The sequence below is a fragment of the Lathamus discolor genome, chromosome 7 (genome assembly GCF_037157495.1).
Source record: "Lathamus discolor isolate bLatDis1 chromosome 7, bLatDis1.hap1, whole genome shotgun sequence".
NCBI classification, from domain to species: Eukaryota; Metazoa; Chordata; class Aves; order Psittaciformes; family Psittacidae; genus Lathamus; species Lathamus discolor.
The window spans coordinates 1,195,850-1,214,058 of NC_088890.1; the positions used below are offsets into that span (position 1 = coordinate 1,195,850).

The following is an 18,209-nucleotide window of genomic DNA, read 5'->3' on the forward strand; positions in this document are numbered from 1 at the left end:
ATGTAATTTGCTGCTCCTGTTGAATGCAGCAGGGAAGGAAGAGCAGCGAGTTCTGGTTCGTGTGTGTTGTGCCAACAGCAAGATTTGGGGAGCATCAGAAGAGGTAACGGGCACTGATCGCGCACTGGTGAGCGCCGAGCTGAAGATCTGGGCATTTTCAGGACCCTGTAATGTTGTTAGGAGGAGGTAAATCTTTGGTACCAAGCCAGGCTGATCTCATGCCTATCGCCAATGTCCCAGTAGCCAAGGAAAACCTACTTAATGGCAAAGCAGTCTCTGTGTGAACAAGAACAGCTCCATGCGAGGTTAAAACCTCTGCCACCACCCTGAGTGGTCTGACCCAAAATATGAGGCAACGGGAGGTGAGGAATTAAGAAACCATTGCTCTATTTCCAGCTCTCAGACAAAGCTGCTAAGAATAGAGGTGGGATGAGGAAGGGGAAGGAAAGTTGGGAGGAGAAGTCAAGACATTTCCTTTGAGGCCCCTCAAGGGCCTGGAGAAGTTCAGAGACGACCTTCTTTTCCTCTCTGTTCCGTCGCCCCATAGCCTTTCTGGATGCTCCAGCTCTTCCTGGCGCTGCCTAGATAAGGACAAACTGTTTGTTCTTGGGCACTTTCAGCCCCTCTGCTTGACCTCAGTTAAACCCAGTGAGATTTATTGACCCAGAGTAGTTTATTCCAAAGGTGCTAATAGCCTGCAGCCACCACTGACTTCAGATGAAGCGATGCTCATCTCTCCCTATAGGTCAGCCACTCTAGGCTGGACACTTGAAGCTTGGGACACTTGTAGTTAGAGGATGCTTTTGAAGATGTGGGTTCCAGACATCCTTGTATCTGAGCTTCCTTGTCTATCAACAGAAATCATTACCCGGCTAGGTAGCATGATGCTTGTGGGTCTCCATGCAGTGGTCTCTAGGCGTAGTTGGATGATTTCAACCGGAGTGGCCTGCCTGAGGAAGCTGCCAAGACACGTGTGGGTCACACATGTGTTCCTGGTTAATCATTAATGTGCACTACAACGGGTTGGCTCAACTTCAGACATCACGGTGTAAGTGAACAGAGCTGCAATTGTGTGGGTGAACAGTGGCTTTGGAGGGGTCCTTTCTGTTCTCCACCTGACAAGTGTGATTAAAAACACAACATTCACCAAGCAAAAAGCTTTTCTATTCACTTTCTACCTTTGTTTTACTCTTTGAAAGACGCCTGTCATTCGTTCTGACTTGTTAGCTATGAAAGGCCAAGCTGAGAAGGAGAAAACATGTTTCTTTCTCCCCCAAGGGCTTTGCAGATCTGCCTGTGGTGCAGAAATGCAGCCTGCCTTTATGTTTGACCTGGCCCTTCAATCGTGGATATTGCTTGCTGATTCTGGCACCGCGTTGCCAGCATTTCCATGGCAGTTCCAGGAGAACAGCACAGCTCCCAGCGGGAGCAGATGACAAAGTTGTACTTGACTTCCAACCCCTTCCAAAATGCAGAAGTAAATAAAGAAACGAACCAAAGTGAAGTCAAAGCAAAGGGAATCAAGCCGCTAATTATAACGTCTTTAATTACAGCGTGCGGTGTTCGGCTCTAGGAATACTTAGAGGAGTTTCTAACCCAGTGTCTCTCTTGAAGAACACTTTTGGCTTGTGCTAATGAGGTCAGCCCCAACCTAACGCCCAGGAGCAGAGATTTATGTGGTGGGAAGCGACTTATGTCAGCACCGTTCGTGGTAGGATGAACCCAGCTCCTCTGTGTGTGTCTGGTCACATCGTACCCAGTGCAAAGGGGAACAAACAATGGTCATTGTCAGTCTGACACCCCAGGCTTTGCTTGTGTTGCTATTGCCCTCAGTTTCTAAAGCCCCTCTTCTATTCATCAGCGTGCATGGGTTCCTGTAACGCCTTGTTCTCTTTGCTCCATGTGACTGCCTTGTTCACCGTGAATGGGGCATCCTTTTGTGATTTCTTATGCATTTCCAGAGGATGGGCAAATTAGCAAACCAGCTTCACATAAGAGGAGCGCTGACAGGCAGGAGAGCAGCTTTGGTTCTTGCTGAAGGTACTTCCAACAGGCTTTTTTAGGAGGATTATTTTTATTCAGTCCCCACAGGAATGTGCAGCAGAAGCAAATCTGCCTTTTATTCCACAGAACCCAGGGAAAAAGGCAGATAACAAAGGGCACTTGTAATTAAACTGTCATTGCCTTGTTAGGACCAGCTCCACAACTTGGTGGCACTGGTGCGTGGGGCCAAGGTGGCCTTAGGAGCTGTGAATCTCAAAAGCAGTAACATTTCATCCTGGTGCTGAGGCAGCAGGAGCTAAAATCCGTGCTGGCTCTCAGTGTGCCACCTGATGAGCTCCTGGAAGCAATAGCACGGTCAATAGCAAAGGTACAAACAGGAGGAAAAAAGAAAAATGGTCTTGAGGTTGTGCTGGAAAACTCCAATTTGGGACCCGTTTCTGCCACAGACTGAAGGTGGAGCAAACCTCACGGGGAGTTCATTTGCTTTTGATGGGATTACAAGTGTGAGATCAGTGCTGCCTTCGCACCATGGATCCCCAGGCTGGATGCTCAGCACTTAGAGCCCTGCCTGTCCCTCCAGGTCTCTTTATCTTGAGCACTGCTCTCCTCACAGACCCCGGCACTCCAGTTTTCTTCAGCTTCTCAGACGGGGAGCACTCTGAAGCAGTTATGTGCTGATGGGGACACAAGAGCAGACGAACTCATCAACCTTATCAGGTCCCAGCTGTAGGCGCACGTCACTCCGGCAGCACAAGAACCGTGCAGGTCTAGTCAAAATAATGAAGCCAGCTGCACACAGGTCCTTGCCTCAATCTCGTCGGCACTCCTGAACGTTCCTTGGGAACACACAGCAGCTCCTTTGGATCACCGTGAATGCAGCTACAAGGGTTGGCTGGTAGACTTGTCCTGGCGAGAAGAGGGCCGTTTTCTAGATGCCTGTTGGCCTGTGTTTCCTTGCAAGTTCCCTTCAAGCTGCTGCAGCTTTGTGCTCTTCAGAGCCAGGGCAAGCATCTGATCTCTTTGTTCTTCTAGGGAAATTGCATTGTTCTAAGAGCTGTCCCTGCAGACGCATTTGGCTGAGCTGCCTTCCCTAGGTTCAGGCGTGCCATTGTCCTGATGTGCTTCCACTTGAATGGAAGCCATCGGTATTTTGAACCTCCTATTGTCCCTTATCCAAGAGATCTGGTAGCAAATGGCTGATTCTCCTAAGTATCCAAGGAGATAGCATTGCATCCTGACCAGGAGGTACGCTTAGGCAGGTCCTTTACCTCATCACACCCCAGTTATATCCTTAACTGTACCCAAACATCCCTGCCCTCTACTTTTCCGGTACAGACATTCTGACGCTGTATCAGTTTTATTATCCTATAGGAAGGAAGTTGGCAGCACCAAGTAAAGGTTTCAGACATCACTAAAACTGTATCTCTCCTAGGGTTTTTTCTTGCAGGCCAATAACATTTCATCTATGTTAACTGGAAGAAAAATACCAATCCCAAATACCAACCTTGGGCTAGTCCCAGCCATAAACATCTTCTAAAACAACCAGGTCAGTGGGTGGTGGTGTCAGGAAGGCATCTTAGTGCTGACCAGCCTCACTGGGCAGGAGAGGATGGGTCCTCACTTGGGGATGTGTTTGTTTCTCCTAGATGGATGCAGTAAGTTTGTGTCCAAAGGGATTCATTACTTTTGCAGTAGCAGCTATGGAGCTGTTTTCAATGTCCCAGGACCTTGAGTAACACCAGACTTCAGGACTATTTCCACTGGAATGAAGGAGACTCCCCTTCTCCATTACAAGCACTTGCTCTCCAGCCAGGAGCTATCTTCATTCTGTTTCAACAATGGGAGCCCCTGAATGCTCCCATAAGAAGGGATGGCAAAGGCATCTTGCTAGACCTACAAAATTAGTGTCCGGAAACAGAATAAAGAAGTCAGTGAGGAGCAGAGAACAGGCAAAACACATGGTCGGGACAGTCATTGGGCAGTGATTCAATGAGCGGTGATTTACAGAATCAGACCCTTCACTTCTCCATGCTCCTGTTTCCTCACCTATTTCCTCACCTAAAATTGGGTGTAACCATCCAGGCAAGTGGTATAAACTGGGCCTGGCGTCCCTAGATGAAAGCTGTCAGAAGAAGTGAGTTATTCCCCGAGGTTTTGGTGGCTGAAGAGCGTCGGATGTTCGAAACCTAAACTGAAAGTGTAGCTGTTCTCCGCTGTTCAGCTACAAGCGAATGGGCTCAGCAGCAAGGAGTGAATGGGCTCAGCAGCAGTCTGATCAAGGAAAGAAAACAGAGAAGGGGGAAAAAAGGACACAGGATATCGACAACCGGGCTAAAGCCAAACACGCAGCCGTAACAATGCAGTAATCGTTTTCTCCAGTGTTGTCTATAGATGGGGAAGGAGAAAACGCACCAACTGCTATAGATTTGGTAGGCAAGGGGGAGCAGTGCTGTTTGCCAGCCGTCTCCCTGACCGGTGCTAAAAAGGGCTTGCTCCATATGCTTGCTTTCTGCCTTGATCAAGCTCAAAGCTTGCGGAGCAAGGGAACAAAGCTTCAATCTTGGCCCTTTCCTTAGAGCCGGCGGTGGCAGCAGGCTTGCTGGTTCCCCAGCTGGCAACGAGAGCTTCTTTTCATGATGCTCCAACACCATCTTTTTACCTTTATTTCTCCAACCCATCTCAGGGAGGTTTCAAGTCCAGCTGTCAACTGCCAGGACTCCGCAGTGGCACAACTCGCTGGGCTCAGCGCATGAGGAGTGATGGGGAAGCAGCAAGTAATTAAATTGCTGAAGAGATAACCTCCAGCTGACTGAATGGTTGAGCTTTTTCTTCGTGTTTCTCAATTTTGTGGCGGAGCTCGTCTGCAGTATTTGGAGTATTAAAACCCGTATGCCAAGCAGCGTTCATAATCTCCTTTTATTAAAAGGATATTGGAGCGACCAGCATTCAGTCATCCTCTGCCCCTCCACAAATGAGTTTAGCTGGGAAGCACCGAGCATCTCGATGCAATTGTCCTGAAGAGGCACAGAGCATCTTCTCTGGCGTTATTGGCTGCCCACAGGGTCATGAGGACACAAAGCTGTTTAAAAGTGGACTGTTTCTTCCCAGGTTCACTGTGGCCCCATGCGTGCAGCACAGGGCTGGAGCTCAGAACCCATAGTAGTGTTTTGACTGTTGTTAAACCCCCGCTGAGTGCTGTAGGATCAGGTTTTGCCTCATACTGTGTGTCCATCCTTGCCTCTAGCATGCTGTGTGGCCATGGGCAAGGCGTTTTACCTCTTGTGCATGACTTCATGTGGCAGTGGCAGGTAGATCCTTGCTTGCAACAGGGTGATGGATCAGAGGACCTCTTGAGCTCCCACTCATCACTGCACTCTGTGACTCTACAACAAGCCTACTTGCACCCTTGGTAAAGCGTTCTGGGTTTGTGAATGAGGGGTGTTGTACAAAAGCCAGCTGTTGTCATTATTTATGCTGTTCATTTACTGGTCACGTTTCTCCGAGTTGGGGAATGGGGAAAAACATAAGCAGCTCTTTGTTCATCTTTCATTTCGCTTTCAGTAAATGGTGATGTGTTAAACACTGCTCCTTCCCCTAAACCTTCCTCTAAACCTCAGTGCCCCATCCCTGGCAGCGTTCAAGGACAGACCGGATGGAGCTGGGAGCAACCTGCTCTAGTGGAAGGTGGACCTGCCTGTGGCAGGGGGTTGGGACTGGGTGAGCTTTAAGGTCCCTTCCAGCCCAGAGCAGTCGGGGATCCTATGAAGCACAGTCTCATTCTCACACATAGGTGCACCTCTCTCTTTTGAAGTGTCATTTAAAGGTTCTGACCATCAACAGTTTGCTTCCCGCTGTGTGTGTTCTGTTGCTTTAGGAGCGATGGTCGGATCCCTCAGCACAGCTGAACGCAGCATCAAGGCTTGTTTAGCTTCGGTAAGCCCAGGGCACTTTCCAACATGCCCTTGTGCAAACCACCCTGATGCTCTGCAGGCACCACTCAAACCTCTGCTGCCCCATGCACCCATCAGCGCCCAGGCACGTGCAATGGTTCAATCCCCATCCGGGAGCTCTGTGTCCCTGATGCTGTGGGTGGCCCTGGTGTTGCTTTGATGAAGGCTGTCCCATTCCCATCACAGGCTGTGACAGATGCACCCCTCGCTTTGATCCAACAAACGGTGTCTTGTAAGTTGGCAGAAGAGAAACCTGGGAAGAAAGACAGAACCACTTCCCTGCTGCTGGCTCAGGCATCACCTCTGACCCTGCAAGTGGAGGAGTCGGAGCCAGCCTGGCAGTAGAAGGGTTAAGAACGGTGGTATTGAAAGTATTTGCTCTTGCTATTGCTGAGGCTCTTCCAGTAGGGTCAGAAATACGTGGTTCTCCTCAGCTTCTGGTGAAGTGCTCCACATAAAACCCAGCGTTCCTGCAGCAGAATAACAGCTTGTGGTTTAAATAAATGTTGTTATTTCTGCTCTGCTGTAGGTGTACATGTATGTTTTGGTTCAGTGACTGCCAGATACTGTAAATGAGTATTGATTTCCTCTTCTATTTTAAGCTTTTCTGCAGAAAAGGCATCCCACATGCCTTTAGCTTTCTTTGCCTCTACCTACAGAGATTGCAGCCAAGGATTTATCGAACTAAGTACTCTTATTTTGTTGCTACCACTCATCCTTATTTTAATACTTGCAACCCAAGCTGCTCAGGTCCCCGTTCACCTTTCGGAGTATAAAGCTATTCATCTAATCCTTTTTGAGAGCAAACCACCAAGCCGGTGTTTAAAACTCGTGGCAGTGAGTTTCTTATTCACATTAGCGTGGCAGCCCCCGCTGCCAGAGGTGATGCTGCCTCGGTGCTGGAAACGAAGGAACGCTTTAGGAGGCAAGCCTGCTGTAGTTGGAGTCTTTGGAGAGCTCAGTGTGGCCAAGAGATAACAGAAACCTGCCTTGGGCAGGTTTATGCTGAAGTCGCTGTATATTGGTTAACTTCTAAGTCATCTGTAGGTAAACCCTTGCGCATCAGCCTCGGTTCAAAGCTGCTTTGCTTCAAAACATGAGTAAACGTCTCAGCCTTTAAAGCACATGTGGCAGCCATCGCCGCCTCAGCAGGATCCCTGTGTCTCACGTTTAACTGCTTACACTGAACTTTCTCTCCCACCTCAGGTCCTCAGCAAACGTGGAATATTAAATTAATTGGAACATGCTCCAAGCCTTGGCAAGCGCTCTGCCAATGGCATTCCTGATTTCCCAGAGGAGGAGCTGCTGAGATTGATTTTGACAGAGCCAGCAAAGCCTCTCGCTGCAAAGACTCCTCTCATAGCTGGGCAGGGCTGAAGCGCAGCTCTGGGATGTGCCAAGCTAGGATTATTCATTAGAAACTAATGTGCTTAATTTCAAAGCATGCTGAAATACACATCAAGTGCTTTCTGATTAAGAAATCAATCCTGGCGGTTCTGCCGCTGGGTTCCTGGGGTAATTCCACCCTGGCCTTTGGAAAATCACGGCGGAAAAGATGAGCTGATGTTGTCTGTGACTTGGGAACTTCTCCTGAGCTCCTCAGTTTAAGGACAGGCAATTAAGATCTCTGCCAGCACAGACAAAATTGGCTCAGGCTGGTAAAAGTGAGGAGGGGTAATTGAGTCAGTGCAGGAAGTAATCCAGAGCTGCACATGATGGGTGGAATTGCCTGGTTCCAAACAGTGCTACCAGGTCCAAGTATTCCAAGGAACTGAAGTTTTACGTTTTGCTTTAAACCATTGCCATACAATTGGGAATTGCACAGTCGGTGCTTTATTACACAGGAATAATCTCACACTATCCCCAGTTCAGAGACCAACCGTATCCTGGGCTGCATCAACAGGAGCGTGACCAGCAGGGCGAAAGAGGTGATCCTGCCCCTCTGCTCTGCTCTTGTGAGACCTCACCTGGAGCATTGTGTGCAGTTCTGGTGTCCTCAACATAAAAAGGACATGGAACTGCTGGAACAAGTCCAGAGGAGGCCACGAGGATGATCAGGGACTGGAGCACCTCCTGTATGAAGACAGGCTGAGGAAGTTGGGGCTGTTCAGCCTGGAGAAGAGAAGGCTGCAGGGAGACCTCATAGCAGCCAGGTTGGATGAAGCCTTGGGTGGGATGGTTTAGTGTGAGGTGTCCCTGCCCATGGCAGGGGCGTTGGAACTGGATGATCTTGAGGTCCTTTCCAACCCGAACTATTCTATGATTCTATGACCAGGTAAGGTGTCAGCCCCATTCTTGCTCCTTACTTATTCACAGCTCTTTCCCCAGCTAGTGAAGGTTTGCCCATGTAAGGCAATAATGCCTGATCACAGTACTTTGGTTGCACGCCTGGTTTCTGGGCTGCAAGCACACACTGCTGGGTCATGTTGAACTTCTCAGCAACCAACACCCCCAGCTGCTTTTTTGAGCATCCTTTCTCCACAGCTTAAAGCCAACCTAAAACTGTTGGCTGTGATTTTCGATAGACTTGAATTTTGCAGCTGATGTTTTCTACTTCAGTAACGCTTTGCACAGTCTTCTTGGAAAGAATGCTTTGTGCTTTCATCCTTGTAGCTCCCCTTGGGAGATGTGACCTCTGGTTTATGTCTTTTATAGCACTTGTACAGAGGGAGGGCTGAAGCAGAGCAGAGAACAGAACTGGGATGTCCATTTCCAGCCTTGCTTCCAGCCAGCTCTGCTGGGCTCCCCCCAAGGCATCCCTTCCTCAGTCCTGTGTGTGCAGCAATGCCTGCACCTTGCCTCTTTGGAAACAGGAGTCACAATTCTTCTTTCAAGGATGCCTGTGCTCTGTAAAAGGGCAGCAGCAAGAGGAAATCACAGCAGCAAATCCTGAGCTGCCCGCGCCTCTGGAGTGCTCCTCTGTCTTGTAGAGCAGCAGCTCTGGCAGTCAGCTCCTCTTATATCAAAGTGGAGAAGTGTCTCCCCAAGGCGGTCCATGTAACCCTAGCATCCCCTCTCTTCAGTTTCAACCAAGAAAGAGGTGGGAAGATCCGGCCCATGAATTCCAAGCTACACACCATGCGTTTCACCTCTGATCTCAGCCTTGGGTCCCCTAAAATACTACTTCAAAGCTTCCTTGAAACAAAATACAGCTGCTCTCAAATGTTAGCCCTGCAGAGATTTGTCCAGAGCTATGCGGTTGCAAGGTTCCAATAATTCCTTCCCTCCCACCCCCACCTGAAGTTTCCTTCATCCCTTTTCCCTGTATTAGACCCCTCATGAGTTATTCCCAGCGAGGGCTTGCTTTCCGAAGAGCCACAATAAATCAGTGTAAGCTGTTTCTCCACAGTGGTTTGTGCTGGCTCTAGCTAGATCCTGTTGAACTTTTTGGTTTGAAATATATCTGTATGGTAATACTGCTCTGTCCCTGCCCCGCTGATTTATGGGGCCTTCACTCTCTGGTGTTGCTGAATAACTTCCCTGTGCTACTCTTCCTGAAGTCATGGTGGTTCTCAAGTGTCCTCCTAACTCTGTGCTGCTGGGGGACTGTGGTTTTGAGGTGTACGATGAGACCAGGCTTGCAAACGCGTTGTCTTGCTTACAGAAGCAAGCACAGATTTTAAGGCTGAGCCCTAAGTCTTTATGGTGGTAGGCAGTAGGATGCTGCTTAAGCTGACAGTAGCCCTTTTAGATGGGCAGCTACCCAGATCATGGACTGACATGGCGAAGCGATGGGCCAGTAGAGCAGAGGCTAAGAACGCATTTCCCCAAGCAACTGAGCAGGAGAACAAGAAAACCTCCTTGAAACACGGCTTGGAAATGGGAGCAAAGTCAGAAGGACCTTCAGAAGAACATAACATTTCCTGGAGACTGAAGGATGGCCGAAAGGACACACCTGGCCCACCATAAATCTTCCTGTCTAAGCAGAATCACCAGGCTGAATTCTTGGATCACTGCGTAGGTCAGGAGCACGCACAACATGAGAGCAATTGCTATGACTGTCTGTAACCCCTGCCCATGGCCAGGTTTTGCCACGGTGGCTTTGGGTCCCAAATTGCCTCAGGAAGGAGAAAAAGAGTGCAAAAGCTGCCTCAAAAAGCAGATACAGAGATACCCCTCTTCCAGTCTTCAGTTCTTACACCCAAAGCAAGAGGCTCAAGAGCCCTCCAGAGAAATGGTCACCAGTACTGAACAAAGCCAGTAATTCTTTATGTTCTTGGAAATGATTAGCTGAATTATTATTATTATTATTATTAATAATAATAATAAAGTGTAATCCTTAACCAAATACCAAAGGTAGAAAATGGGAATGACAGCTAGAGCTCAACAACCTTACAAGCCACTTACTACACAATCTTATTATGTGAAAGGTAGCTAATCAGCAGCAGTGAGGACACTAACCCAGCTGACACATGAATGCATACCTTTGATTGATTTTCCACTATAATATACTTGGGAAGCAAAATATACAGACATGGCATGACACTTGTAAGAAGTTAAAAAGGGCTGTGAGCAACCATCCAGTTGCTTGTCCAGAGATGCCCCCAGCGAAATGGTTCTGATAAGTAAAGGTTAATTGCTCACTGCGGTTCAAAGGCTCGGGCTGATGCCAGCATCAGCTCAAACAGCGCATCAAAATGTGGTCCTTCCAGTGAGGCACTCATTTTCCTGGCACCTCACTAACCCAGAGCTTTCCTGCCAGTTGCTTTAGGAATTTAGTGTCAGGGATTGAAATGTGCTTAAGCCAGATGTTCTTGGTTAGAGCTGATCTGGTTCTGGTAACAACATACATAACACCAAATGAAAAGCACAGTTGTCTTACATAGAATAACATGGTGTTATCTTCAGTTGCAAGGGCTGGATTGAGGAAATCACTTCCATGTGTGATTAAATCAGTCCTTACCCAGGACAGCATTTATAAATCCTTTTCTAACTTTCTTCTAGTACTTTGTAAGTCCTACTCACTTTCATGAGTTGAAGAAAGTTCCCTGAGGTTAAGCAAGTACTTAAATATGGCTCTGAAGAGATGCTTTTGAATGGCGTAGAAAAGACTGCGTTTTTTGTATATGCAGCCATCGGAAGGTTGTCTTCAGTTCTTCAGTCTAGTCCCAGCATTTTGGGTTACTTTCTGGCAATTAAAGACCATCTACTGGGTCCCGCAGCAGTGCTTGATCCCCAGAGAGAGCACATCGAGATGGTGAAATCGCACCATCCCGCCCACAAACTTCCTCATTTTAGTTCAGCTGCAACACCGCTTTTGTTGGAAATAAAGCAAGAACGTGGGCTTTGTGCCCAGCAGGACCCAAGTCCCGAGCTGTGTTTCTGGCCAGCTGGATGAGCTTTGAGGTCCCTTCCAACACAAACCATTCTCATTCTATCATTCCATATACCATCACCTCCTAATGGGGGATAAGTAGACACAGCCAGAAGCTGACTTGAACAGTGAGGACAAATATTGCCCTGTCTTCTTGTAATAAGTAGCAGCATCGGTTACCCAAGCCGAGCGGTACCTGGAGGCAGAAACCTGTGGTAGGGAGGAGGAGGAGGAGGTGGCGAAGGCTATGGGAAGGGCGGGATGTGTGCAAACTGCCTGTTGCTTCTGTAAACAGCAATCCCGAAACCGGTTTCCTTTAATAGCCCCAGTTGCTGTTGCGCTAGTTAGGTGGGAGCAAGCACATGGATGCTTACTCATGCTCAGCTCACACCTTGGCTTTGTGCGGAGACGCACCGGCCGGGTGCAGGGAAGCCGTGCTGCGGTACGATGAAGTGCTTCCTTGAGCAGGTGCCAGAGCAGTGCTGTATTGAGATGCTCAGGAATTACAGTTCCACCAGCTAAAGCCAGCTGAAGCTTCCAAAGATGCATCACGTCTCCCGGCATGCGGTTGGAGAGACCGGAGTTAGTTTGGGTTCAGGCACAGGTCAGTCTCCACCAGGAAGCTCTGAGGGCTCCGTGTGATGTTTTCTACCGGGGATGGACCCGTTGCCAAGGATTTCATGAGTGCAATTGCAAGAGCTGGAGGTGAAAAAGTTTCTCCCCAGGATCAATTTGCTACGTGGCCAATACCCAAACCTTGTTTAAACACCGAGGTCGCGCACAGAGGCACTCCAGGCCTGCAGCATCCTAAAGCCTGAAGGGAGCCTGGGTTAATCTCATACGACTTCGTTGAAAGCAGACTCTGATGCTACCCCAGCCATTGCGGTAGGAAGGAGCAGGCTGCCATGGAGAGCAGAGGGGTGTCTGCAGAAGTGTTTCCATACAGTGAAGAACGGCTGTCAGTCATCTCATCGCTCCCTGTGCTTTCCTGCCAGCTTGCTAGTGAGAATCTGATGAGCCCTGTATTTGTTATACTGCCTTCAGGTACTATTTGCCAAATCCAAACTTGTTCTGTAACCGCAAATGGAGAGCAGGTGAAAGAACCGAATCCTTCAATCCTCGCTCAGATGCTACTCACACTCATTTCAATTTTCCAAGCTTTTGTGCCTTACGCGTGGCCCCTGTGCTCAGACCCGAAAGCTGGAGCTGGAGAGCTGTGGAGATGTTTTTAGTGAACAACAAAGCGAGCTCCTTCTGTTGCAGCATAACAGCTTGGAGATTTTCCTGCTTGGTTCTGACTGTTGATAGGGCAAAACATGCAGAAGCATCTAAATCTTCTTGACAGCCTCTGACATGGGGCTCTTAAGGCACAAACAGTCCCAGGAAACTTATTCAAGTGTTCTGCAGACAAATAATAACCCAAGCCTCTCCCCTGTGGTGTCCAAAGGCTGAGTTCTGTGTCACCTGCAGTTGTGCTAGATGGGAGGTTACACGAACACCTTGCCCCTCCGGAGCACTGAGGTTGTTTCTGCTCCCACTGGCTTCCCAGGGAGATGATGGCTCTGAGCATCTAGCAGGATGCTGTCAGGCAAAGTCATGGTGCTGCAGCAGTGGGAATGAAAGCAAAAGTAGGGCTTTGCTGTCAGAGGGGATGAAATAACAGCAAGAATTTCCTGGCAGAGATCTCTTTGCCAGCTTCCTTTTAGGTTTCATTCACTTGATGCATTTCAGTGCGTGCGTTCAAATAATGTTTCTCTGAGAAATGAAGGGCTGTATTCAGTCAGCCTGCCTGCACCTTAATCTCTGTGCCTAGTCAGCGGGCAAAAACGCCGGTCCTCTGAAGAGTAACTGAGGGCTTCAGTAAGACACTGAGCAGGGAAGCTGTCAAGAGCCAGGTAATAGGATCTATGCACAGAGAGACTTCGCCTGGCTGAGTCTGTTGGATATCAACGTGATGGATGCACAGGAGCCTTCTCTCACATTGCTGTAGTTTCTGCCTTAGTTTAACAGCCTGCCTGCTGTGCTTCTCAGTGTCTGGCACATCTGCTACTGGGGGCCTGTGATGTCTCTTTAGGTGACCCAGGACCAGAGCTGAGGTACAAGGTCGCTACATGTAGGTGGAGGCAGAATGGATGGTGCCTCTGGGTTTCAGGGGTGTCTATAGGATAAAGGCTCACCCTTCCAGCACTGACTGGGGTGTCTCTGCAGGGTTACCTGCATCTGGGAGAGGTGGGACACGTAAAGCTATGATGCTTCTGCTGCAGCAAGTTCATATAATCCACTGTGGAAGGAGCATCATCTCCATTTCTTAAGTATTTGGAGCTATAATCACTTCATCAGGGACTGTAGAGACAGGACAAGGGGTAATGGGTTAAAACTGAAACAGGGGAAGTTTAGACTGGATCTAAGGAGGAAGTTCTTTACTGTGAGGGTGGTGAGGCACTGGAATCGGTTGCCCAGGGAGGTTGTGAGTGCTCCATCCCTGGCGGTGTTCAGGGCCAGGTTGGACAGAGCCTTGTGTGGGATGGTTTAGTGTGAGGTGTCCCTGCCCATGGCAGGGGGGTTGGAACTGGATGATCTTGAGGTCCTTTCCAACCCACACTGTTCTATGATTCTGTGATTCTATAATAATAGACGCTGCAGCCTGTCCGGCCAAGTGCATTGGTAACTTGACAAATCTATTGACCAGGGAATGGCACGGGGAGAACAGACTCCTCCACCCTGACTTTTTGGAACCCTCAGTGATACTACAGAGCGTTTGTAAGGCACAGCGAGTTCCATGTGCTACATGACCTAACCTCACCCTCTCTAATTAGTATTAGACAGATACCAGAGCATCTTTGCAGGGCTGCTGTTGTGTTTGCAGCGTGCTCTGCAAAATCCTTCTGGTTCCCATGGATGCTCTTTCAAGTTGGCTAGTGTGAGCAAATACTTTGAAGCAGGCGCTAATCAAAGACTTAGAGCAGGACTTTCTTCATCATCCAACACCTTCTTTATGTTTAAATATATTAAGATCAAAGCGGGTTATTGCAGTGAATACACTGTCTAAGGCAGCGTTCAAAACCTCAGTCACAATAAACTTGAGGAATTCACTAGCTGTAAACTGCTGCCATTAATGCCGTCAGTTCATTTAGTATTTCACTATTAATGTACTGAAAATGTCCAACTTGGAGCCTTCGAGCTGTTTTGTGGTTGCTGATGTTGCAGTGGCAGATGGGGCTTTAAAGCCAGTAAGTCACATTGCTGCTGCTGAAGCTGCGTTGTAGTCACCTGTGGAATTCGGCAAACTCCTGTAACTTCAGTGCTGCTTCTGCTGGTGTAATCCTACACAAACACTGCCTAGGAGGAACACTGGGAAAGTTCCTTTGACTTCAGTCACTCGCACTTGGTGCCATTCCAGTAAAAGTAAGGTATCGTTGGTAAAGCTGAATCTTTGAACATTCAAAGATAAGTGTGTGCTTATCAGAAGGAGGTGACTGTGAGCCTGTTTGTATGATCCCCATCTGTAGTCATATGGTGGCTGTGCAAGAGTCACTTTTAATCATCAAAGGGAATATAAACTGCTTTAGGACAGGAATTGGAATGGTAAAATCACCAGAATTGGGGTCCAAAGACAAAATTCCAAACTCCCACCAAAGTTCTCTCTTCTCTAGTTGAAATTCTGTCTTTTAGAGTGCCTTGTAGCATCAGATACCATTGCAGGTTATAAAGTTAAGGGCAGTATTTGTATTTGAAACCACAGGGAAATACTTATCCCCAAAGAAACCAATGGCCACGCTTACACTGTAGGAGTAATGTAGACACCTCAAGCCCAGGATGGAGTTATCCAGCTCAAGAATTGATGCTGATGCCCATCTGCATCTTCAGTGTGCAGCAGACAAATGGGAAAGCAGACAAATGGGAATGGTGGCAGGCAAATGGGAAAGAGCCTGACTGCCCATGAGGAGCTGACTTCCATGTGGTCTGTCCTGCTACCACCTGGTGAGGACCAGGTCAATGGTAGATCAGGATGTCAACGATATCCCCCTCTGTTCAACCCCCCCTCAGCCATTATGTACTTGCCTTGTGTTTGCTGATGTCTGAATGCTGTCGCTGGATTGAATGTGCTGGGTTTTCTTGCAGCTCTGAAGCCTTTGTGGGTTGGTTGCCAAGTTAATGCTTTATACCTTAATGCTCCATTTAGGGCCCTTGTGTTCATCGCTCACGGCGCTGGGGAGCACTGCGGCCGCTATGATGACTTGGCTCAGAAGCTGACAGGACTTAACTTGTTTGTTTTTGCCCATGACCATGGTGAGTAGCCTAAAACGGTCCTTGATTTACAGCAACCCAGGCCTTTACTGAAGTCAATGCCATTAAAGCTACTCAGCAGTGAGAGAAGAGTCAATGAAATATTTACAGCTAGGCATAAATGAGAAAGGGATCATCCGTTGCTTTGTAAAGGGCTGGGTGCTGAGTCTGTGAAAAGCTATTCCTGTTTGCCTTGAGTTTGCCTCGGCCTTGTCCTTGACATTACTGCTGGTGCTATTTTAACCTCTCTGTACACATTTATTTCTCTTTCACCTGTCCCTTGAGGGATGAAGAGGTGTTGTCCGCTGTGGAAGCAGGACTGGGAGCCATTTCTGCTGGATTCATGGTCAATGTCCTAAAAGATCCCAGAGGGGAGGCTGACAGCATAGCTTTATATATATATATATATATATATATAAACTCGCTTGAGTTTGTCTGTGTGGCATAAAGTCCATAAGGAAGGAGATGCTGTCAGTAGACCAGAGGGAACATGTAGAAAGAGTTACTGAACTCAAGGACTCACAAGCAATTTGTTCAGAGCCACTGTGGGCCTCCAAGAGAATGCAGTTGCTCGCTGTGCATGCTTAATGTTGTGCCTTAGTCCCTCATTCCCTTACAGGAGGGAGGGATAAAGGGTTTAAGTAGAGTAAAATAACAGTATTTGAAGCAACAAACCTAGAAGGAATGATGAAACATTGGATTTACCGCATGGATATGATAGAGAGGATGCCTCTTCTGTTGATGGAGAAGGGCCTTTGGGGTGAAGGTTCCTGTCAGGCGTGTTTTATGCTGTATAATGAGACAGTTTGTTGCTCTCTTTTTCCTTCAATATCTTTTTGACTGGAGAAGGATAACTATTTCATGGTTGTGTTTCCATAGACTGATGTTGCTGGATTCATTAGTTCACTTCGTACAAATCTGGTTGCTCAGCCCAGTTAACTTCCTTCTCCCACTGAAACCTAGTTTGGGTTGCAAATTCAGCTTGGTTTTCTCCGTCAGCAATGGGGAGAGGGTAAAGAGGAACCCGAAAGCAGAACAATGGAAACACGGTTGTGTTACACAACGAGCTAATTCAACTGAGCCTAGATTCACTGTGAGTTAGAAAGACAATTAACGTATTGTAGGCTCTGTTAAATAATCTTTACACCAAAAGAGGTGAGCGATGAGGATCAGCTTTGGTGGAATACAGGTTACAGCCTGAGCTGGATGCCAGCAAGTGCTAAGGACATAAACACCTCCATTGCCAAATTTGCTTAGATTAGACTTGGAAGTTTGTAGCTTTCCTCCACCGTTTTCTCTATGCCAAATCTCTTGCTCCCCTTTTGCATCCCTTCCTTCGGATATCTTTGGGTGATATCAGTTATCCAATTGTGTTAGCAAAACACCTGCTTCGTGGTCCCCATCTCTTACAGTAGCCCGTAGTCTCACAAGCTTGGCGTAGCTTTTCTGACCTGGCCATTTGTTCTGGTTCTGCGATTGTCACAGATAAAATTCCTAATAGAGGCACATTATGTAGGAGATTATGAATGCAGTTCCACAGCATGGCTAGTGTGATTTCCCAAATGAGTTAGGAAGTTACTAGGGCTGTAGTATGCGTGACTTGACTGCTTTGTATTGTGTCTATGCTTCAGCCAAAAGAAGGAAAAATCATTTCCATTTATATTACTGAGCCTGTAGGTGCTTATGCCTTGGTTTTAAACCCTGCCCAGGGCTCTGCACCATCTCCTGCTATGCCAGGCTCCAGCACAAAGGTGGGTGCTATGCAGAGTAACAGCATTCACCCAAATCTGTGTCTTAGCATTGCCCTGTGTAAGATGTCACCGGCTCTGTTCTCTGTACATCAGGATTTGCACATTAAATTTGGGGGTATTTCATAGTAATCCCCAGACCGTTGGACCTCATAGATATGTATGAGACGTTTTCCACTGCTGTAGTGAAAATCTAATTCCAGAAGCCCTCTTACATCTAATATTATTAAATTGCGTTGGTTTGTATCCATCCCATGAGAGAGAAAAATGGGATTTCTTCATAATACAGCATTCTTCCGGTGGTCTTTTCTATGGTGTTTTTCAGTAGCCAGGTAACATTTCTGGGTTTCCTTGGCATGCAGCCCCGTGAAGGCAGAGTTCCTGCTGCTGGGCTGTGCATTTCGGCAAGCTCTGGGTATTCTGAAATGCCACCTCGCTTTTTCCATTTCCTTTCTGTATTACTATTATTTTATTATGGCAGCATTCCGAGGACAGGGAAAAGAGGCAGACGAATACATGTGCTTATTGGCAATCAATTTAGGAAAGCCCTCTTGAAAGGAACACCCGTGGGAGATTCATCACACTGGAGTGATATTGCCATTCTTCAATCAGTCGCAGGCGGATTGCAGCTCCTGTAGTTATAATGCAGTACTTTTAGGGATCCGTAAAGCTGAGAGCCAAGGAAAAAGAGAATAGAGAATGTGGCTTGGTTTTCTCATACCAAACACTTCCAGTCGGTAAAGCACATGATGTTCCAGCTATGCTCATCTCTCTTCCTATAACATCTCGTTTGCTGAGATCTTATTCTCTGTGCTTGCATTCCACGGCCAGAACTCAGAACAACCACAATTTCACCTTCAAAAGTGCATGTCAACTAACAGCACTTACAAAATCATTTCCAAGATG

At 47.7% G+C, this 18,209-nt stretch overlaps 1 protein-coding gene across 5 annotated transcripts in view; it reads left to right on the forward strand.

Annotated features, from left to right (window-relative positions):
• Window positions 1-18,209, forward strand: part of MGLL (monoglyceride lipase) — an 86,100-nt gene that overhangs the window by 39,506 nt on the left and 28,385 nt on the right. For 4 of the 5 annotated variants that reach the window (XM_065687287.1, XM_065687291.1, XM_065687289.1 and 1 more), the window contains one exon: window positions 15,452-15,558. The exons of the other annotated variant lie outside the window; for it this stretch is intronic. In XM_065687287.1, coding sequence (XP_065543359.1) covers window positions 15,452-15,558 — 107 coding nt within the window. The remainder of the gene's footprint in view (window positions 1-15,451; window positions 15,559-18,209) is intronic. 5 annotated transcript variants of the gene reach the window in all.